At 56.2% G+C, this 17253-nt stretch overlaps 1 protein-coding gene across 2 annotated transcripts in view; it reads left to right on the plus strand.

The window, feature by feature from the left end:
- Hspg2 (heparan sulfate proteoglycan 2) overlaps positions 1-17253 on the plus strand; it is a 100067-nt gene that overhangs the window by 44746 nt on the left and 38068 nt on the right. For both annotated transcript variants that reach the window (XM_028875378.2, XM_028875379.2), the window contains exons 11-36: positions 64-208; positions 297-448; positions 547-693; positions 1779-1942; positions 2253-2432; positions 2550-2746; positions 2875-3022; positions 3560-3687; positions 4015-4101; positions 4176-4234; positions 4367-4437; positions 5204-5344; positions 5446-5622; positions 5898-6077; positions 6165-6283; positions 6843-6954; positions 7070-7183; positions 7267-7394; positions 7698-7784; positions 8387-8436; positions 8737-8831; positions 9056-9196; positions 9533-9724; positions 16223-16315; positions 16585-16665; positions 16784-17014. In XM_028875378.2, coding sequence (XP_028731211.1) covers positions 64-208; positions 297-448; positions 547-693; positions 1779-1942; positions 2253-2432; positions 2550-2746; positions 2875-3022; positions 3560-3687; positions 4015-4101; positions 4176-4234; positions 4367-4437; positions 5204-5344; positions 5446-5622; positions 5898-6077; positions 6165-6283; positions 6843-6954; positions 7070-7183; positions 7267-7394; positions 7698-7784; positions 8387-8436; positions 8737-8831; positions 9056-9196; positions 9533-9724; positions 16223-16315; positions 16585-16665; positions 16784-17014 — 3419 coding nt within the window. The remainder of the gene's footprint in view (positions 1-63; positions 209-296; positions 449-546; positions 694-1778; positions 1943-2252; positions 2433-2549; positions 2747-2874; positions 3023-3559; positions 3688-4014; positions 4102-4175; positions 4235-4366; positions 4438-5203; positions 5345-5445; positions 5623-5897; positions 6078-6164; positions 6284-6842; positions 6955-7069; positions 7184-7266; positions 7395-7697; positions 7785-8386; positions 8437-8736; positions 8832-9055; positions 9197-9532; positions 9725-16222; positions 16316-16584; positions 16666-16783; positions 17015-17253) is intronic.

Genomic DNA, 17253 nt, shown 5'->3' on the forward strand with positions numbered 1-17253 from the left:
TCTTCCGGCACTTCCTGCCCCAACTGCCCATTAAACATTCCACTCCTGCTCTGCTGTCTCCAGTGCCCCCCCAGGTGGTGACCCCTCCCCAGCAGTCCATCCAGGCTTCCCGGGGCCAGACAGTGACTTTCACCTGCGTAGCCATTGGTGTCCCCACACCCATCATCAACTGGAGACTCAACTGGGGCCACATCCCTGTTCATCCCAGGTGCAACTCGGGTGGGGGTGATTTGCCTGTGGAAGAGGCTGAGTCTGCGCCTCAAGCCTAACCCACCCCCCGTCTCGGTGTATACCAGGGTGACGATGACCAGCAAGGGAGGGCGCGGCACACTGATCATCCGAGACGTGAAGGAGGCGGACCAGGGCGCCTACACCTGTGAGGCCATGAACGCACGTGGCATGGTGTTCGGCATTCCAGATGGCGTGCTGGAGCTTGTCCCGCAGCGAGGTGCTGTAGACGGGTGGGTGTAGGGTGGATGACGGGCACCAGTGCCACAGGACCTCCTGCTGGTGACCAACCACAGCCCCTCCTCTGCCTCCTGGCAGGCCCCTGCCCCGACGGACACTTCTACCTGGAGAACAGCGCCTCCTGCCTGCCCTGCTTCTGCTTTGGTGTGACCAACGTGTGCCAGAGCAGCCGGCGCTTCTGGGACCATATCCGGCTGAGCTTTGACCAGCCCAATAACTTCAAGGGTATGTGGATGGATGGGTGGGCTCCAGGCTTCTGGGAACCTGGGACAGATGGAGAAGGACCAGGGCCAAAGGGTAGGGAGTAACCCAGAAACACTGAGTTATGTCAGAAAAACCTTTAGGACAAGCCAGATCCATGTTTGTAGCTTCCCTGCCTTGGGTTGTAGGGAGGACAGACTCTGTAGTCTAGGCCCCATGTCTACACACACACACACACACACACCACAAAAAGCAAAGTTATTGGATTGCCACCAATGATAAGTGAGTATCAAATGAGCGAGTGTAGATACCAAGTGTTCCCACTGTCCTGTGAAGTGGCGCTGCCCTGGGGGCTGGCAGGGCGCTGCAGGGAAACCCTGCGTGGGAGTGAGTCAGTGCACGTGGGGAGGGGGTTGGACCAGTGACCTTTCCTAACAATAAGAGTGAGCCCTTTTTTGCGCGCTTCCTTCATGTTACCCTCATTTTTAAGCTTTTTACGTCAGCTCGTGCACGTTGTCTTCATAACTCGGTGAGCTGGGCCACCAGGAACATCATCCTTTTATAGATGAGGAAACAGGCCTGTGTCCAGGCTCAGGCCCCAGGAACATGGTGGAGCCAGGCCTCGGGTTTCTGCTCTGAAGCCCTTCATAGTTCTCTGCTAACCTCAGTGCTCTGTTGCCAGCCCGGTGGCCCAGAGGCTCCGGGAAGCCCTGCCTCACTGAGCCTCTTGCCCTTCCCTTGACCTGGCTTCTCCCATGGCTCCCAGCTGTCACTGCAGCGATGGCCTTCCCTCGAGCATGCACCAAAACTTCAGCAGGCAAAATGACTTCAAAGAGCAAAGAACTAATGATTCTTTTGGCGGTGGGGGTAGGGGATTAAGCCAGGGTCTTAGGTACCCCAGGCTGGCCTCCAGCTTGAACTCATGCTCCTCCAGGAGTGCTGGGATTACAGGTGTGCGCCATGCCCAGCTCTGCTTGGCTGCTTCCCGACTTCCAGAGAGAGGCCTCTGTGTTCTCTCAATGACCCGTTCCTGGGTCCCAGCTCTCCGGGTGGCTGTTCTCCGCTAATCAGAGGCCGCAGTCTTTACCCTGCTTCTTCCGTTCTTGCAGGTGTGAATGTGACCATGCCCTCGCAGCCCGGTGTGCCACCCCTCTCCTCTACCCAGCTGCAGATTGACCCAGCCCTACGAGAATTCCAGCTGGTCGACCTGTCTCGCCGTTTCCTTGTCCATGACGCTTTCTGGGCCCTACCCAAGCAGTTTCTGGGTAACAAGGTGAGGGCAGGGCCTGCTCAGTCTCTGCTCACTCTGAAGCAGGCAAGATCTCCGCGGGCTGCTCTCCCAAGCCCCTTTGGGTCCTCCCCTGACCACCTTCTCTGGGCTGGCTAGAGTGCCCCAAACTGGCTTCCATGGGTACAGCGTTACATACTGTCTGCCATGGACTGGGCTCCCCATGCCTAGTTCTCTATGAGCCTTCCATGCCAGGCACTGTAGGAGCCTTAGATGAGCAGAGTAAGGAACTTGAGGACAGGATGCAGATGCTTGAGAATGGCTGCCCAGCCCTGACCCAACCTGTCTTGGCCAGGTGGACTCCTATGGTGGCTCCCTGCGCTACAGGGTACGCTATGAGCTGGCACGAGGCATGTTGGAGCCAGTGCAGAAACCAGATGTGATCCTCGTGGGTTCAGGGTACCGCCTCCACTCCCGAGGCCACACACCCACGCATCCCGGAACTCTGAACCAGCGCCAGATCCAGCTCTCTGAGGTTGGTGGCACCTGAGTCCCAGGGGTTAGTCTGGTGTATGTGTGGGGGGGATTGGCCAGAGCGGAGTGATGCATGCCATGCAGGCACTGATAGACGAAACAACCTCGTCCCCTGCAGGAGCACTGGATCCATGAGTCTGGCCGGCCTGTGCAGCGGGCTGAGATGCTGCAGGCACTGGCAGGCCTGGAGGCCATACTGCTCCAGACGGTGTACAACACCAAGATGGCCAGTGTGGGGCTGAGTGACGTCATCATGGACACCACTGTCACCCACAGCACCAGCCACGGCCGTGCTCACAGTGTGGAGGAGTGCAGGTGCCTGCCCCCCGGGGGGCTGGGGACTGGGGGGGGGGCTGGGGACCCTGGGGATGCTCTCTAGGGTAGAAGGGAAGCAGCCGAGCCTGGAGTTCCTGCAACCGTCCTCTTGATCCTGTCCCCCACAGATGCCCCATTGGCTATTCCGGTTTGTCTTGCGAGAGCTGCGATGCCCACTTCACCCGGGTGCCTGGCGGGCCCTACCTGGGCACCTGCTCTGGCTGTAACTGCAATGGCCACGCCAGCTCCTGTGACCCTGTCTATGGCCACTGCCTGGTGAGTAGCGGCCACTCGGACATTGGATAGGGGTGGGACTCCCCTGCCTCCACGAGCAGTGCATGACCTCTAGAACAGCTCCAGGTGAATGACCATGACCTGGGGATATGTTAACAAGAGAATCAGTGTCTGGACAAGAGCTGAAAGTCTCTCCCCCTCGGCGAGGGCTGGAAGGAGCGTGGCCTAGACATTACACATTCTCTTTGGGAATAGTAATGAGGACTAGGATTGTGGAGCTGATCAAAGAGAATGCACAGACAGGGTACTGTCTTCAGATCCCGGAGCAGCTGTAGGGGTGACCGAATGGATTCTAAGGCAGAACTGGCCCTGGGTGGAGCCTGGAAGAGGGTGACAGGTTTTGAATCCATATCAAGAGGTGCTTGGAACCATACATGGGATTGGCTTCCATGCTGGACTCCCACTGCCAGGGGAAGCACCTGAATGCTGCTATCTACAACGCTGTGGAACATTCTGGAGCCTGTCTGGCCCAGCTCTGCTCAGGAGGACCTAAGCCACCCCTACCCGTTCCTCTCCTAGAATTGCCAACACAACACAGAAGGACCTCAGTGTGACAAGTGCAAGCCTGGCTTCTTTGGGGATGCCACAAAAGCCACAGCCACTGCCTGCCGGCCCTGCCCCTGCCCGTACATCGACGCCTCCCGCAGGTCAGACCCCGCTCAGGATATGGTAGTGTGGCAAGTAGGGGTATGCTTCATCAGGGGAACCGGGTACCCACATGGGTTCCAGTCCTGACCTGCTCACTGAGTTGTCCCATGCTCTTTGCTCTCTCATGGACCTCATTTTCCCTTTCTGTATAATGGGCCGGTCTCCCGTCCTACAGTTGCTGTGAGGCCACAGAGCGAGAACAGGGGCCGGGAGATGGCATCACACCTCTCTGTGTGTCTGTGAGGATAGAAGCCATCTCCTGGGGCGAGCATGTCAGGCCTGGCACCCAGTCCTACCCTTCTACCCTGCCCACTTGATCCCCGCAGATTCTCTCTTACTTGCTTCCTGGACACGGACGGCCAAGCCACCTGCGATGCGTGTGCCCCAGGCTACACTGGCCGTCGTTGTGAAAGGTAAGGAGAGGCTGGCAGGGTTGCGGGTGGAGACAGGATGTTCAGGCTGGGCTTGACGGCGTCGTTTCCCCCAGCTGTGCCCCTGGATATGAAGGCAACCCCATCCAGCCAGGAGGGAAGTGCAGGCCCGTCAGTGAGTATTGTGACCGGCTACTCTCGTACCCTGCTGGGCTGGGCACCTCTCCCCCTTCCCAGCCCGTACGCAGAGTCCCTGGAGAGTCACCCATTCTTACCCAGTCTGCCACTGCTTTCCTTCCGCCTCCAGCCCAGGAACTTGTGCGCTGTGATGAGCGAGGCACCCTGAGTTCTACCACCGGAGAAGCCTGCCGCTGTAAGGTACACGGACTGTTTACTCTCTCTCCAAGGCCTTGGGCCCAGCCTCACTGTGGCCAAGGGAGGAAAGAGATCCTACCCTCTTCCGGCACCTTGGCGAGTGGACACTGGCCTTGCCTGAGGCCTAGAGACCTGGCTAGCTGGTCTTCTGTACCGTGTGAGAAGTCCTGGCCTCGGGCAGGAGCGCTGATTGAGAAGTCAGCCACCCTGAGTTCAGTCTCCTGCCACACCCTCAGCAGCTGTGGCACGCATTCTGGCTGTCGCCTGCATCGCTCTGTCAGGTCTCAAGCTGCTGTCACGTTGATGGGGGGAGAACCCGGGGTCGGCGGAGAAAGGAGCTGGGTGAGCTTTGCAGTCAGGCGCCCCCAGTCTTGTAACGAAGAGCGGAGAAATGCCCTGAGTGGCCCTGGGTGCTGGTTCATGTCTGAAGCCTCTGAGGCTCTAACGGAAGCTGAGTGAGTGGCTGCAGAGACACCCGCAGGGTGCTTGAAATTCGCCATCTGAAGTTGTAGTGGCAGTTAACTCAACCAGCCTGCTTTGTTCCAAGGCTCACCTATTTGTGAGCCTCTTTGCAGTCAATGAAAAAAAAAGGGAGAGCAGTTTCCATGCGCTGGTGGTAGTTGTGCTGACGGTGGTGAGGCCTCCCATATGTGTATGTGTTGTCCATGGTGCTCTGGGACCCCCGTCTAGACTGTGGGTGGATTCGGCTTCTAGCTCCAGGCAGCCCCTCCCGTGGGCCAGCCTGCAGCTCCCGACTCCGTGTCCACAGAGCAACGTGGTAGGGCGCTTGTGCAATGAATGCTCGGACGGCTCTTTCCACCTGAGCAAGAAGAACCCGGATGGCTGCCTCAAGTGCTTCTGCATGGGAGTCAGTCACCAATGCAGCAGTTCCACCTGGAGCCGTGCCCAGGTACCCACGAGAGGGCGGGAGCCGGGTGGGGCTGGAGGGGCGAAGGGTGGGTCCTACCACCCCGACCACAACGACCCCATCCCAACGTTCTCCATCTCCAGGTGCTCGGGGCCTCTGAAGAGCCCTCTCAGTTCAGCCTGACGACCGCCGCAGGTACCCACACCACCAATGAGGGTATCTCGTCCCCTGCACCCGGGGAGCTGTTATTCTCCTCCTTCCAGAACCTCCTGTCTAAACCCTACTTCTGGAGCCTTCCTGCCAGCTTCCGAGGAGACAAGGTGGGTGGCACAGAGGAACAAGACAGGCAGGGCGCTGGGCGGTGGTGGTGCACGCCTTTAATCCCAGCACTCGGTAGGCAGAGGCAGGCGGATCTCTGAATTCGAGGCCAGCCTGGGCTGCAGAGTGAGTTCCAGGAAAGGCACAAAGCTACACAGAGAAACCCTGTCTCGAAAAAAAAAAAAAAAAAAAAACAAGACAGGCAGGGCATTGAGAAAACAGCAATACCGTGCCTAACTGAGGTCTCCCACTGAAAGCCTGTCTACCCCTATCCTAGGTGACCTCCTATGGAGGAGAGCTGCACTTCACCGTAACCCAGTGGCCCCGGCCCAGTTCTGCACCCCTGCACAGACAGCCGCTGGTAGTGCTGCAGGGCAATGGGATCGTGTTAGAGCACCATGCCTCGTTTGAGCCCAGCCCTGGCCAGCCCGGCAAATTCAGAGTGCCTTTCCGAGAGGTGAGCCCCGTCCCATCCCTTCTTGTTCCTTTCTCTTGGGGCCTCAGTGCCCTAGCCGGACTGGACCATATGTCATTTCCTTGACAGCAAGCATGGCAGCGGCCTGACGGGCATCCAGCCACACGGGAGCACCTGCTGATGGCCCTGGCGGGCATCGATGCCCTCCTCATCCAAGCATCCTACACCCAGCAACCGGCTGAGAGCAGGTAGCTGGGGCCAGGGCAGGGCAGAGGGGTCTCCAGACGAAGCAGAAACATGGTGTAGCCCCTCACAATCTGCCTGTGGAACGGAAAGCATGCTGCTGCCTCCCTCACAGAATCCTAAGAAGCTGGGGACCACTGTCTCCTGCGTCAGCTTTCCAGAAGTCCCCAGAGGAGCTGGGTGGTGTAGCATGTCCAGGCGAGGAGGGGGAAGAAGGAGGTAACCCTTTGGAGGAAGCAACAGATGTGACCTGTTTGCCACAGCCCATAAGATTGCTGGAGAATGTGGCTGGAGAGGTGGCTCAGAGGTTAAGAGCACTGACTGCTCTTCAGAGGTCCTGAGTTCAATTCCCAGCACCCACATGGAGGCTCACAACTACCTGTAATGAGATCTGGTGCCCTCTTCTGGCCTGTAGTCATCCATGCTGTATACATAATAAATAAATCTTTAAAAAAAAAAAAAAGATTGCTGGCGAATGAAGGCCACATGGTGATGGAACATGGGACTCTAGGTATTTCTAGTGCACAGTGCGCATCCCTTCACCATGAATCTTGTCACATCCAGGATCTCTGGCATCAGCATGGACGTGGCTGTGCCGGAGAACACCGGCCAGAACTCAGCATTGGAAGTAGAGCAGTGTGCCTGTCCCCTTGGGTACCGCGGCCCTTCCTGCCAGGTGAGCCAAGCCTGGGTCCCCCCACCTGTCCGCCCAGCTTCCTCCACAGTGCTTGCTGGCCTTTCCTCCTTTGTCTCTCCCCATGCGCCCAACCCCCGCCATCTTCTGTTGCCAGGAATGTAGCGCAGGCTACACACGCATGCCCAGCGGCCTCTACCTGGGCACCTGTGAACGTTGCAACTGCCATGGCCACTCCGAGGTCTGTGAGCCCGAGACCGGTGTTTGCCAGGTGAGTCCTGCCCCTTCACTCTCCGTCCTCAGAGAGACTTGGCCCCCAGGAGCCCAGCCTCAACCTGCCCTCTGTCCCTCCAGAGGTGCCAGCACCACACGGTGGGTGTTCGCTGTGAGCAGTGCCAGCCAGGGTACTATGGGGATGCCCATCGGGGCACGCCACAGGACTGCCAGCCCTGCCCATGCCATGGAGCCCCTGCTGCTGGCCAGTGAGTCTGGACCCTACTCTTGCCTGAAATGCCCACCTTTCCTACCCCCTCTGTGGCCCAGCACTGGGGAGAGGCTACAGTTTTAAATCCTGGTTGTCACTTCTCAGTGTGTCACTGGGGACGGGTAGCCTCACTTTCAAAGCCCCAGTTTCCTAAATGGGGACAGCGGACTCACCTTAGCTTCTGAGCAGAACTGAGTGAGGCGGGGGGAAAAGGAACTCTTGGCATAGACTTTGCGCACCTCCCTGGTGTACGAGAGTGCCCAGTAAGAGTGGTCCATGTCTTCCTTTCCCACTCTCTCAGGGCTGCCCACACTTGCTTCTTGGACACCGATGGCCACCCCACCTGTGACTCATGCTCACCGGGCCACAGCGGGCGTCACTGTGAAAGGTGAGATGGGTGGTGGGGAGCGCCAGGGGCCCAGGAGGGTGTACCTGAAAGTCCCCAGCGAGTCCCAGCCCTCCTATTCAAAAGAAGCTGTGACTTCTCCTCTCTGGTGCACAGGCTCTCAAAGGCCATCGGCTTCCCTCTTAGGGAGCCTCACCCTGCAGCCTGGCGTTGGCCTGCTGCCCACCTTCCGGCCCATCCCTGCTCTTACCCAGGCTAGCGTCCTCCGAGTAGACACTCGGTTTTGTTATTTTGAGACAGAGTTTCATGTAGCCCAGGCTAGCCACAGACTCATTAGGTAGCCGTGTATATAGTTCCACCTCCATCTCCTGGAGGTGCTCGTGTGTAGGCTCATACCGCCAGGCCAAACATTAGGCCTCCTGATCTTGACCTTTTGAATCAAGGCCCGATAAAAGCAACTAACTCACTGGCTGTGGTCCTGGCCCCACCCTTGCTTTTGTCCCCCCCACGCTTCATCTATCAAAAGGCTGATGAGGTTTTTTTCCCCTTACAGTGGGGGTCATTGAGTCCAAGCCCAGATCCCCCTTGGGCCTAGGCTCTTCACCAGTTTCCCAGGACTCCGTTTTCTCTCTCTCTTTCTGCAGGTGTGCCCCGGGTTACCATGGTAACCCCATTCAGGGCCAGCCATGCCACAGTGAGTACGGTTGCAGACTTGGGAGGTCATGGGGGTTGCTTTTCTTTGCAGGGAGAGCTAGGACAGCTCCTTTGTTTCCCTGGGACCTGGGAGCGGGGGGGGGGGGGGGGGGGGGGGCCTTTACCTTTCTGATGCTTGGCTTCTCCATCTGCCGCATGGGGTCGGGAAAAGGCGCTGCCCACAGCCTCGGTAGCAGGCAGCGGTCCTCTCGGTGCTGAGTGACAGGCTTAGGGAGCGGCAGAGTTGGGGGTGTTGGGTGAAGGGTTTGCAGGTGTCACCTGTGCCTTCTTTCTACTTCAGGAAATGATCAAGTGCCAGAGGGGCCAGGCTGCAGCTGTGACCCCCATGGCAGTGTCAGCGGTCACTGTGACGCCTCCGGTCAGTGCCATTGCAAGGTCAGAATGAAGTCCTGCCTTCCGTGAGGTCTAGCTCAGTCCGCCACTGGGGCTGAATAGAAGTCAGATGGTACCTGAGGGGATCCTCAGGCCTGGTCATGGGGTGGGTAGGCAGGGCTGCTCACAACTGCTGCAAGTGTCTGGGAAGCCTGGCCTCAGAGGCTTCTGGAGCCCAGCAGACACCCCCGAGTCCCTTCACACATCTTTGTGTCTATCTCCCCCAGGCCCAGGTAGAAGGCCTTACCTGCAGCCAATGCCGACCCCACCACTTCCACCTGAGTGCCAGCAACCCACAAGGCTGCCTGCCCTGTTTCTGCATGGGTGTCACCCAGCAGTGTGCCAGCTCCTCTTACTCACGCCACCAGGTAAGAGCTAGTCTGCCCCTGATGGTCGGGAGCACTGTCTTTGCTGGGTGCTAGCCTCCTTGGAGGATGCCCCCATCTCTAGGCCTCCGTTATTGCTCCTCTATCACTGAGCCCAGTGACTTGACTCCTGTCCCAAGACCACCTGGGCCTCTTATTGCTCATCTCGGCACTGAGCATACCCTTCATCTAGCCCCAATATCCACCCGCTCCATTGTGTCTCGCTCAGCCCTGGTCTCAGCAAGCCCCATGTCCTTCCCGGCCCCCTTCTGTGCCCTGTCCACCCTGATGCGTCTGACCCGTCGCCGCTCTGACACTTGTTTTTCCACCTGCTGCCAGATCTCCACCCACTTTGCCCCTGGGGACTTCCAAGGCTTTGCTCTGGTGAACCCGCAGCGCAATAGTCAGCTCACGGGAGGCTTCACCGTGGAATCGGTACACGGTGGGCACCAGCTCTCCTTCGGCAACTTTGCCCACCTTGGCCAAGAGTCCTTCTACTGGCAGCTTCCAGAACCATACCAGGGAGACAAGGTAAGATATAAGTTAAGTGGTGCCCGCAGCACCTCCTCAGGAGCCGGCTCTGAGCCAGGTCCTTGCTGAACATGGGGTCAACGGGGACGCAGACACAAGTTCAAGGTCTGCCATGTGGCTGCCATGTCATGCCGTGTGTGGCCTTTGGGGTCCAGAAGACCTCAGATTATATCTCAGCTGTGCTGTCCACTAGCTGGACACCTGACCTCCCCAGCCCAGGGTGGCTGGAAGGATTGTGCCCGACGCATACTGGGCAGTCAGCTGGTTACGACTGTGCTTTCAGGCCAGGCTGCAACTTGTGCGTGGTGCGACAGTTTCAGTGTGGATTCCCCCATGCGCTCGTCTGTGCTGGGTGTTGCAGGCTGAGTGCTGGGTGCTGGCATGGTGATTCTCGGGTCGTGTCTATTGAGCTCTGACTGCACACGCGTGCAGTCAGAATGATTGCATGAACCAGCCAGCCTCACTGCCATTTCCCTGCACAGGAAAGTAAAGCTAGAGAGGTCAAGAACTTTACCTGCGTCCCACATCTAGTGGGCAATAGTGCTAGGGTTTGCATCCAGGTCAGACCTGCCCTGAGAAGGCTGAGTTAGGCAAGGGAGAGCCATGATTTTGATTCAGAAGTGAGATCTGCTAGGAAGACAACACCATCCAGGATGGTCTTGTGACAGGCAGCGTCCGAGAGGTGAACTCCAGGGGACTGGAGAGATGGCTCAGCGGTTAAGAGCACTGGCTACTCTCCCAGAGGACCTGGGTTCAATCTCAACACCCACATGGCAGCTCACAACTGTCTGAAACTCCAGTTCCAGGGGATCCGACATAGACAAACATGTAGGCAAAACACTAATGCACAAGAATAAAAATAGTAAATAAAAGAGAACTCCAGAGCAGCCACATGTGGTCCTCAGTCATGGCCACGGTACCAGGACCAGTGGGAACTGACTTAGTACGTGAGTCCCCCACCAGCTGAGGCCAGTACCTAATCAGCTACACCCTGGTCCACTCAGCACTGGAGCTTTGAGGCCTTCTGGTCCCTGCTCCTTGGAGAGAAAGAGGCACCACCTCTGTCCAACCCGGCCGCCTTCTCCTGCATTCTTCCCCTTGGTTCCTTCTTCCCTGGCCTCCCTCAGACCTTTCTCTGTCTCCTCCCCTGGTGCCTCTTGGTGCCCCACAGAGGGAGGCTCACTTGGCACGGCTGCGCCGGGCTCACCAGGTATGCCCCTGTGGCGTGCTGTGGAATGGGGATGCTGCACATGGTGTGTCCGTGGCTGCCCTCAGCCCTGCATGGGAGACGCCCTGTACCCATGGACGCCCTGCCTGAACCTGGACTGTTGCTAGGAGAGTCTGGAGGGGCGTGTTCTGTGCTGTGCCCCACCCGCTGTGTGGCGTGTTTCCGGTGCCAATGGTTGGAGGTCTGCGGACAGGAAAACTAACTTGATGTTAATCCGTGTGACCGTGCCTGGTTCCCCTGTTTCTCCACCTATTTCCCCAACCACCATTAACCTCTGTGCATGTGCCCTTCTAGTAGCCTGGAGTAACCCTATGTGCCAGCCCTGAGATAGGGCATGCCTCCCTAACCAGTCACTGTGGCCTGCCTTGCTGGTACCATGTATGGGGAAAGGGCTGTCCATGGCTCTGAGTCTGAGCCCTGAGGGGGCTGAGCTGGCCTGTGACTTCTACCCCGTTAGAACCGCACATCCCTCTCAGAGGAACAGTGGCGGGCAGCAGTGACAACTGGGAGGATCCTTGGGGACCCAGAGGGCAGGGGCCGGGCACAGCAGGCATCACAGGTAACCTAGGGCATGGGCAGGCTGTGTCTGGGTAGGGATCAGACCTTGAACCAATACCCAGACTTGCCTGGGCCACCTCTGCGCACTCCGCCTGTCCAGGCCAGCATAATCCAGAGTTCTACACGCTCCTCAGGATGGCTTCTCTAGTGCTGTGGGCACCTGTCCCCTCCTCCCCACACACATGGCTGTCAGCCTCGACTGCACAGAACGTTCTGTCCTTCCCTTGCGGGGCACCCTGGGCAGGGTTCCTCCCCAGCAGACCCATCCCACGCTCAGCATTCATCCAGGGATGCTCTGCCTTAGGAGTGAGAAGGCGAAGGACACACGGAGAGGGTGGCAGACATCAGCACAGGCGCATAGGTGGCCCACGTCGGGAACTGGATGGGGCTGGTGCAGCCTGGGGCAGAGCAGAACTCCACGGGCGTCTTTTTGCCCATCTCTTCTTGTTGTCTATCCTTCCTTCCCCCAGGTGGATGAGGCTCAGAGGCGGGTGGATGCCGAGATCTGGCAGCTCCTTGCCAGTTTTGCTGCCCATCCCCAAACCCCTCCTCGTGGCCTGCACCCCCACCCCCAGCTAACGGCCGCTCTACGAGCGGGTCCCCCCTCATCTTCCTCCTCCTCCTCCTCTTCCTCTCCCTCCTCCTCCTCTTCCTCTCCCTCCTCCTCCTCCTCCTCCTCCTCCTCCTCCACTTCTCTGTCTTCCTCAGCAGACTCTCAGGTATGTAGAGGTCCTCACTGAGGGACGGCCTGCCATGCTTCCTAGACTCAGGTCCTTTCCAAACCAGTCTGATATTTCTTGAGACTCCCAGGACCATCATCGACTCTGATGTCACTGTAACTCGCCCACATATCAAGTCAAGGATAGTTATCCTTATGTTTAAGATGGGGTCTCACAATGGCCCTGGCCTGACCGCAGAATCCTTGTCTTAGCCTCTCAAGTGCTGGGATAATAACCTGTCTGCCTGTTACTTTTTTTTTTTTATTTGAGATAAGGTCTCCCCTATATAGACCATGTTGGTCTTGAACTTGTATCCATCCTCCTGTCTCTGTCTCCCAAATGTTGAGATTAAAGGCATATACTACCATATCCAACTACTTTTTATTTTTATTATTTTGAGACAATCCCCTGTAGCCCAGGCTCGCCACTTTATAGCCAAGGATGACCTTGAACTCCTGATCTTCCTGCCTGTACCTCCTGAATCCTGGGATAATGAATAGGTGCTGCTACGCCATTTATCCTATATTTAAGATGGAACCCAGGGCTTCATGCAAGTTAGGTAAACAACTACCAACTGAGCTACATTGTGTTTGGTTTTTGTTTTTTTGTTTTGTTTTGTTTTGTTTTCTGGCTGCATTTCCCTTTCTTTCTTTTTCTTTTTTTTTCTTTTTTCTTTTCTTTTTTTTAGATAGACTTTCACATGCCAGGCAGTGGTGACACACACCTTTTATCCCAGCACTTGGAAGGCAAAGGCAGGCGGATCTCTGTGAGTTCCAGGCCAGCCTGGTCTACAGAGTAAATTCCAGAATAGCCAGAGCTACACAGAGAAACCCTATCTCAAGGGGGGGAGGATCTCACTGTATAGCTGTGGCTATCCTGAAACTCACTGTCTAGACCAGGCTGTCCTCAAACTCACAGAGACTTACCTACTTCTGCCTCGAATGCTAGGACTAAAGGTATGTACCGCCACATTCAGCTCTGTCTACATTTTTTAATATATATATATAAAAAAAAGAGCCACTCAATTTTTAAGTGTTTACAGTGTGCCCCATTGATCTTGGGGTCCACCAGAAGGACACAGCACATGTGAGGCAGAACAGATCAAGAACATGCTTAGACAAGAACATGCTTAGGAAGAACAGCTAGAGGACCTGGCCCCAGAGCCGGAAGCCGGTTGCCCAGGAAGCATGGTGGGCCTGTGCTGTGGGGTTGGGGGGTCCTGGGTCCCCGCTGGGGCTCCTGTGCCCGTTCTTACCCTTCTGCTCTTCTGCTGTAGTTCTCACTCTCCTACGAGGGCTTCTCTCTGCTGCCCGGAAGCCTCTATTACTGGCAGCTGCCTCGAGCCTTCCTAGGGAACAAGGTAACCAGGAAGTAGAAGGGTCCTAGGTGGTCAGGGGGTCCTTAGCTACCAGAGGATGGGAGACAGAATAGCCCTCTCTCCCTGTACCCAGTGTGCACACAATTAGGCACTTGTTGTATGCTGTATTGCCACTGCAGAAGCAAGCTGGCCTCCCAGAACTCTCCACTATTCTCATTTACCTCTCCTGCATTCTGGATGTCGCTCTCTCTCTCTGTCTCTGTCTCTCTATCTTTCAGTGTGTGTGTGTGTGTGTGTGTGTGTGTGTGTGTGTGTGTGTGTGTGTGTATACACGCTTACATGTACACGTGAGCCTTTGGAGGCCAGAAGACAGCTTCAGGTGTCATTTCTCAAAAAAGTACCCTCCACCTTGTTTTTTGAGACAAGGTCTCTCATTGACCTGGAGCTCACCCAGCAGGCCGGCTGGCCACGGAGTGTTAGGGATCAGCCTTTCTCTGTCTCACGGTGTTGTAAGGACCCCATCCTTGCACAATAAACAATTTACCGGCTGAGCCATCTCTCCAGCCCTGAGTGCTGTTACTATTACCCTGGCATGAGCATTCGTGTTGACCCTGCTTCCACCTTGCCTCCTTGTCCCCATGTGACAGAGAGAGCCTCTTCAGAGTGGATGTACCAAGGGATGGGGACTTTGACTCAGGGGTAGAGTTCTTAAGGCCCAGGTCTGGTCTCCAGCAGTGAGGGGAGGGGGCATAGTGTGAATAACACATGTAAAACACATGCATTCAGAGGCCAGGCTAGGCCAGGCAGGTCCAGGGGATGTGAGGAGAGGAGAGTCTACCAGGGTTTGGGTTGGGACCAGAAGTAGTGGCGAGCTGTTGGCCTTCAAGTGTGTTCTGTGCACTGAGATGAGTGTGTCCCTCAGATGAGGTCTAAGATGAGGACTGAGACCTTGTGGCTTGTCCACAGTTGTAAGAGAGCAGAGCCAGAGTCTGCGTCCAGGCTTTCACACTGCCGCCCTTGTCTTACATCCCTGTGTGGCACACGCCTTCCACTTCCTAGAAAGCTGGTCCCAGATGAGACTCTGAACTCCCTGGCCTCCAGAACAAACAGGAAACCGGTTGTTTCCCTTGTAATCTGGTCCGCTGAGTTCCTTACCACACCCTGAGTTGATAAAGAATATAGCCCTGGGGCCTGTGTCACCCAGGGCCTGGCATGTCATCAGCTGAGGTTTGATAAATGGTCACCCACTGAATGAACACACTTGAAGCAGAGGGACCCCCCCCCCCCGACACCCCGTGCTAGGTGGTTTTCAGCCAACTGTCTGCCTTGGCGATGGAGGAGAGGGAGGAAAGTCCAATGGGCAGAGCTGGGACCTCAGCTGCCAGGATGAAGGTCCTTTGCAACAGACCTAATCCTTCTAGTCAGACCTACAAAGACACTAGTCCAGTTGGCTTGCCCACAATAAAAAACAAAAACAAACAATAAACAGAATGGCTCATGCAACCACAGAGTCTAAGAGTGATGGCCGAATCCAGGTGCTTATTAGGGCTGTTTCTCAGTTGGTGTTATTTTGTAGCTTCTGGTCACACGCACGGGAGATGGGAATTTCTCTGTTCCAAAAGAAAGAGGAGTGCCCCATGCACAGGTCATTCCCCAGCTGGTGCACATGGCCACATGGCATTTAGTCACACTACAAATGACCCTACCCCATCTATCTTCCTGATCCAGAACTGTGTTGATTGGGCAGGCCTGGCTTGCTCCACTTTGCAGGTGGGAGGGACCTGAGTGTACAGGGAGATCGTTTTTTTAAAGAAAAAAAAGGAGGGGGCTGGAGAGATGGCTCAACTGTTAAGAGCACTGACTGCTCTTCCAGAGGACCCAGGTTCAATTCCCAGCACCCACATGGTGGTTTACAACCATCTGTAACTCCAGTGCCAGGGATCCAGTGCCTCTTCTGACCTCCACAGGCTCCCATATACTCAGGGATCGTTGTATTCGCGTGCATACATTCAGGCACGTACATGCACATAAAGTAAAGTAAATACTTTAAAAGACACACAGGGGCTGGAGACATGGCTCAGAGGTTAAGAGCACTGACTGCTCTTCCAGAGATCCTGAGTTCAATTTCCAGCAGCCACATGGTGGCTCACAACCATCTGTAATGAGATCTGGCGCCCCCTTCTGGCCTGCAGACATGCAGGCAGAACACTGTATACATAATAAATAAATAAATCTTTAAAAAAATAAAATAAAATAAAATAAAAGACACAGAGAGAGAAGGACCAAAGATGTAGTTTACAGAGGAAAGGAAGTGAATTCTAGGCAGGCTCAAAGCCAGTGGCCAGAAGACGAAGCCGCAGAGCCCTCGCAGCTCATGCCCTGGGCTGAAGCTTCTGATCTTGGCAGCCTCCTCACAGGAGTCTCTGTTGTCGCTCCTGTCATCTTCTGGGAAATGCCTCCACGTGAAAAGGGACTTGGAGCTTGTTGACTGTGACTTCCAGGCAGTGGAGAAGGGGACAGAAGTCCTCCCGTGAGTGAGGCTAGGGAGGAACTGATAGAGAGGGCCTGTTGCCCAGTTCTCTGTTGCAAGTTCTGGCCTCCTGAGGTTTAGGGTGCAAACAGACAGGAGCCAAGAGGCTCCGCCTCTCACCCGTTGTGATCTTGTCTCTCCTCAGGTGTCAGCCTATGGCGGGAAGCTACGGTACACCCTCTCCTACGTATCGGGGCCACATGGCAGCCCGCTCTCAGACCCCGACATCCAGATCACGGTGAGCTCATTAGAATCCACAGTGGTCAGACAGAAGATAGAAGCCATGTTCCCAACACCCAGCTAGCCACATGTGGGCCATTTGCCCCTACTTGGCTGGCTTCCCCTCAGATCTTAGGCTGGTTGCTGGGTGTGGGAGCAGCAGGCAGGCACATGAACTTGGGGATATGGATAGATGGGAGGCAAGTAATCGGAGAGCCTGGGGTTTGTGGATACCCCTGCCTCCAATAGCCCTGAGTGCCCTTCCTAACCTTTCTGATACTTCTGCAGGGTAATAACATCATGCTGGTGGCCTCCCAGCCAGCACCACATGGCCCAGAGAGAAGGAGTTACGAGATCATCTTCCGAGAGGTAGGTGGTACTGGGCTTTGATCGCCCACCCTCCCCCTGGCAAAGTGTATGCAGGGCTACAAGTGCAGCAGACCAAGGCCAGAGCTCCCACTGACACTTGCTCTCCCCACTACCACAGGAGTTCTGGCAGCGAGCAGATGGACTGCCTGCTACCCGTGAGCACTTGCTCATGGCCCTGGCGGATCTTGATGAACTTCTGATTCGGGCCACCTTCTCCTCAGTGCCACGGGCAGCCAGCATCAGCGCTGTGAGCCTAGAAGTGGCCCATCCAGGGCCCTCTGGGGGACCCCGAGCCCTCGAGGTGGAAGAATGCCTCTGCCCCCCAGGCTATATTGGGTTGTCCTGTCAGGTAAGTGTGTGGCTGGCCTAGCTGCGTTTGCTCCAAATGGTGCGGTAAGTGCAAGGTAATTGTTAGTAACCATTGCTGTAGGCTGTGACTGCTCTCTGAGCTAGGTGACTGCTGCTCCCTCCATAGCCAAGCCATTCCTTTAACTGACAAAAGCCAACTGTCCAAGGGATAGATAGGTGCCTTACCCAAGGGCGTACAGCCAACATGTAGAGAACTAAGCTGAACCTGGATCTGATGTC

Source organism: Peromyscus leucopus, chromosome 2 (genome assembly GCF_004664715.2).
Source record: "Peromyscus leucopus breed LL Stock chromosome 2, UCI_PerLeu_2.1, whole genome shotgun sequence".
In the NCBI taxonomy this organism is placed as follows: domain Eukaryota; kingdom Metazoa; phylum Chordata; class Mammalia; order Rodentia; family Cricetidae; genus Peromyscus; species Peromyscus leucopus.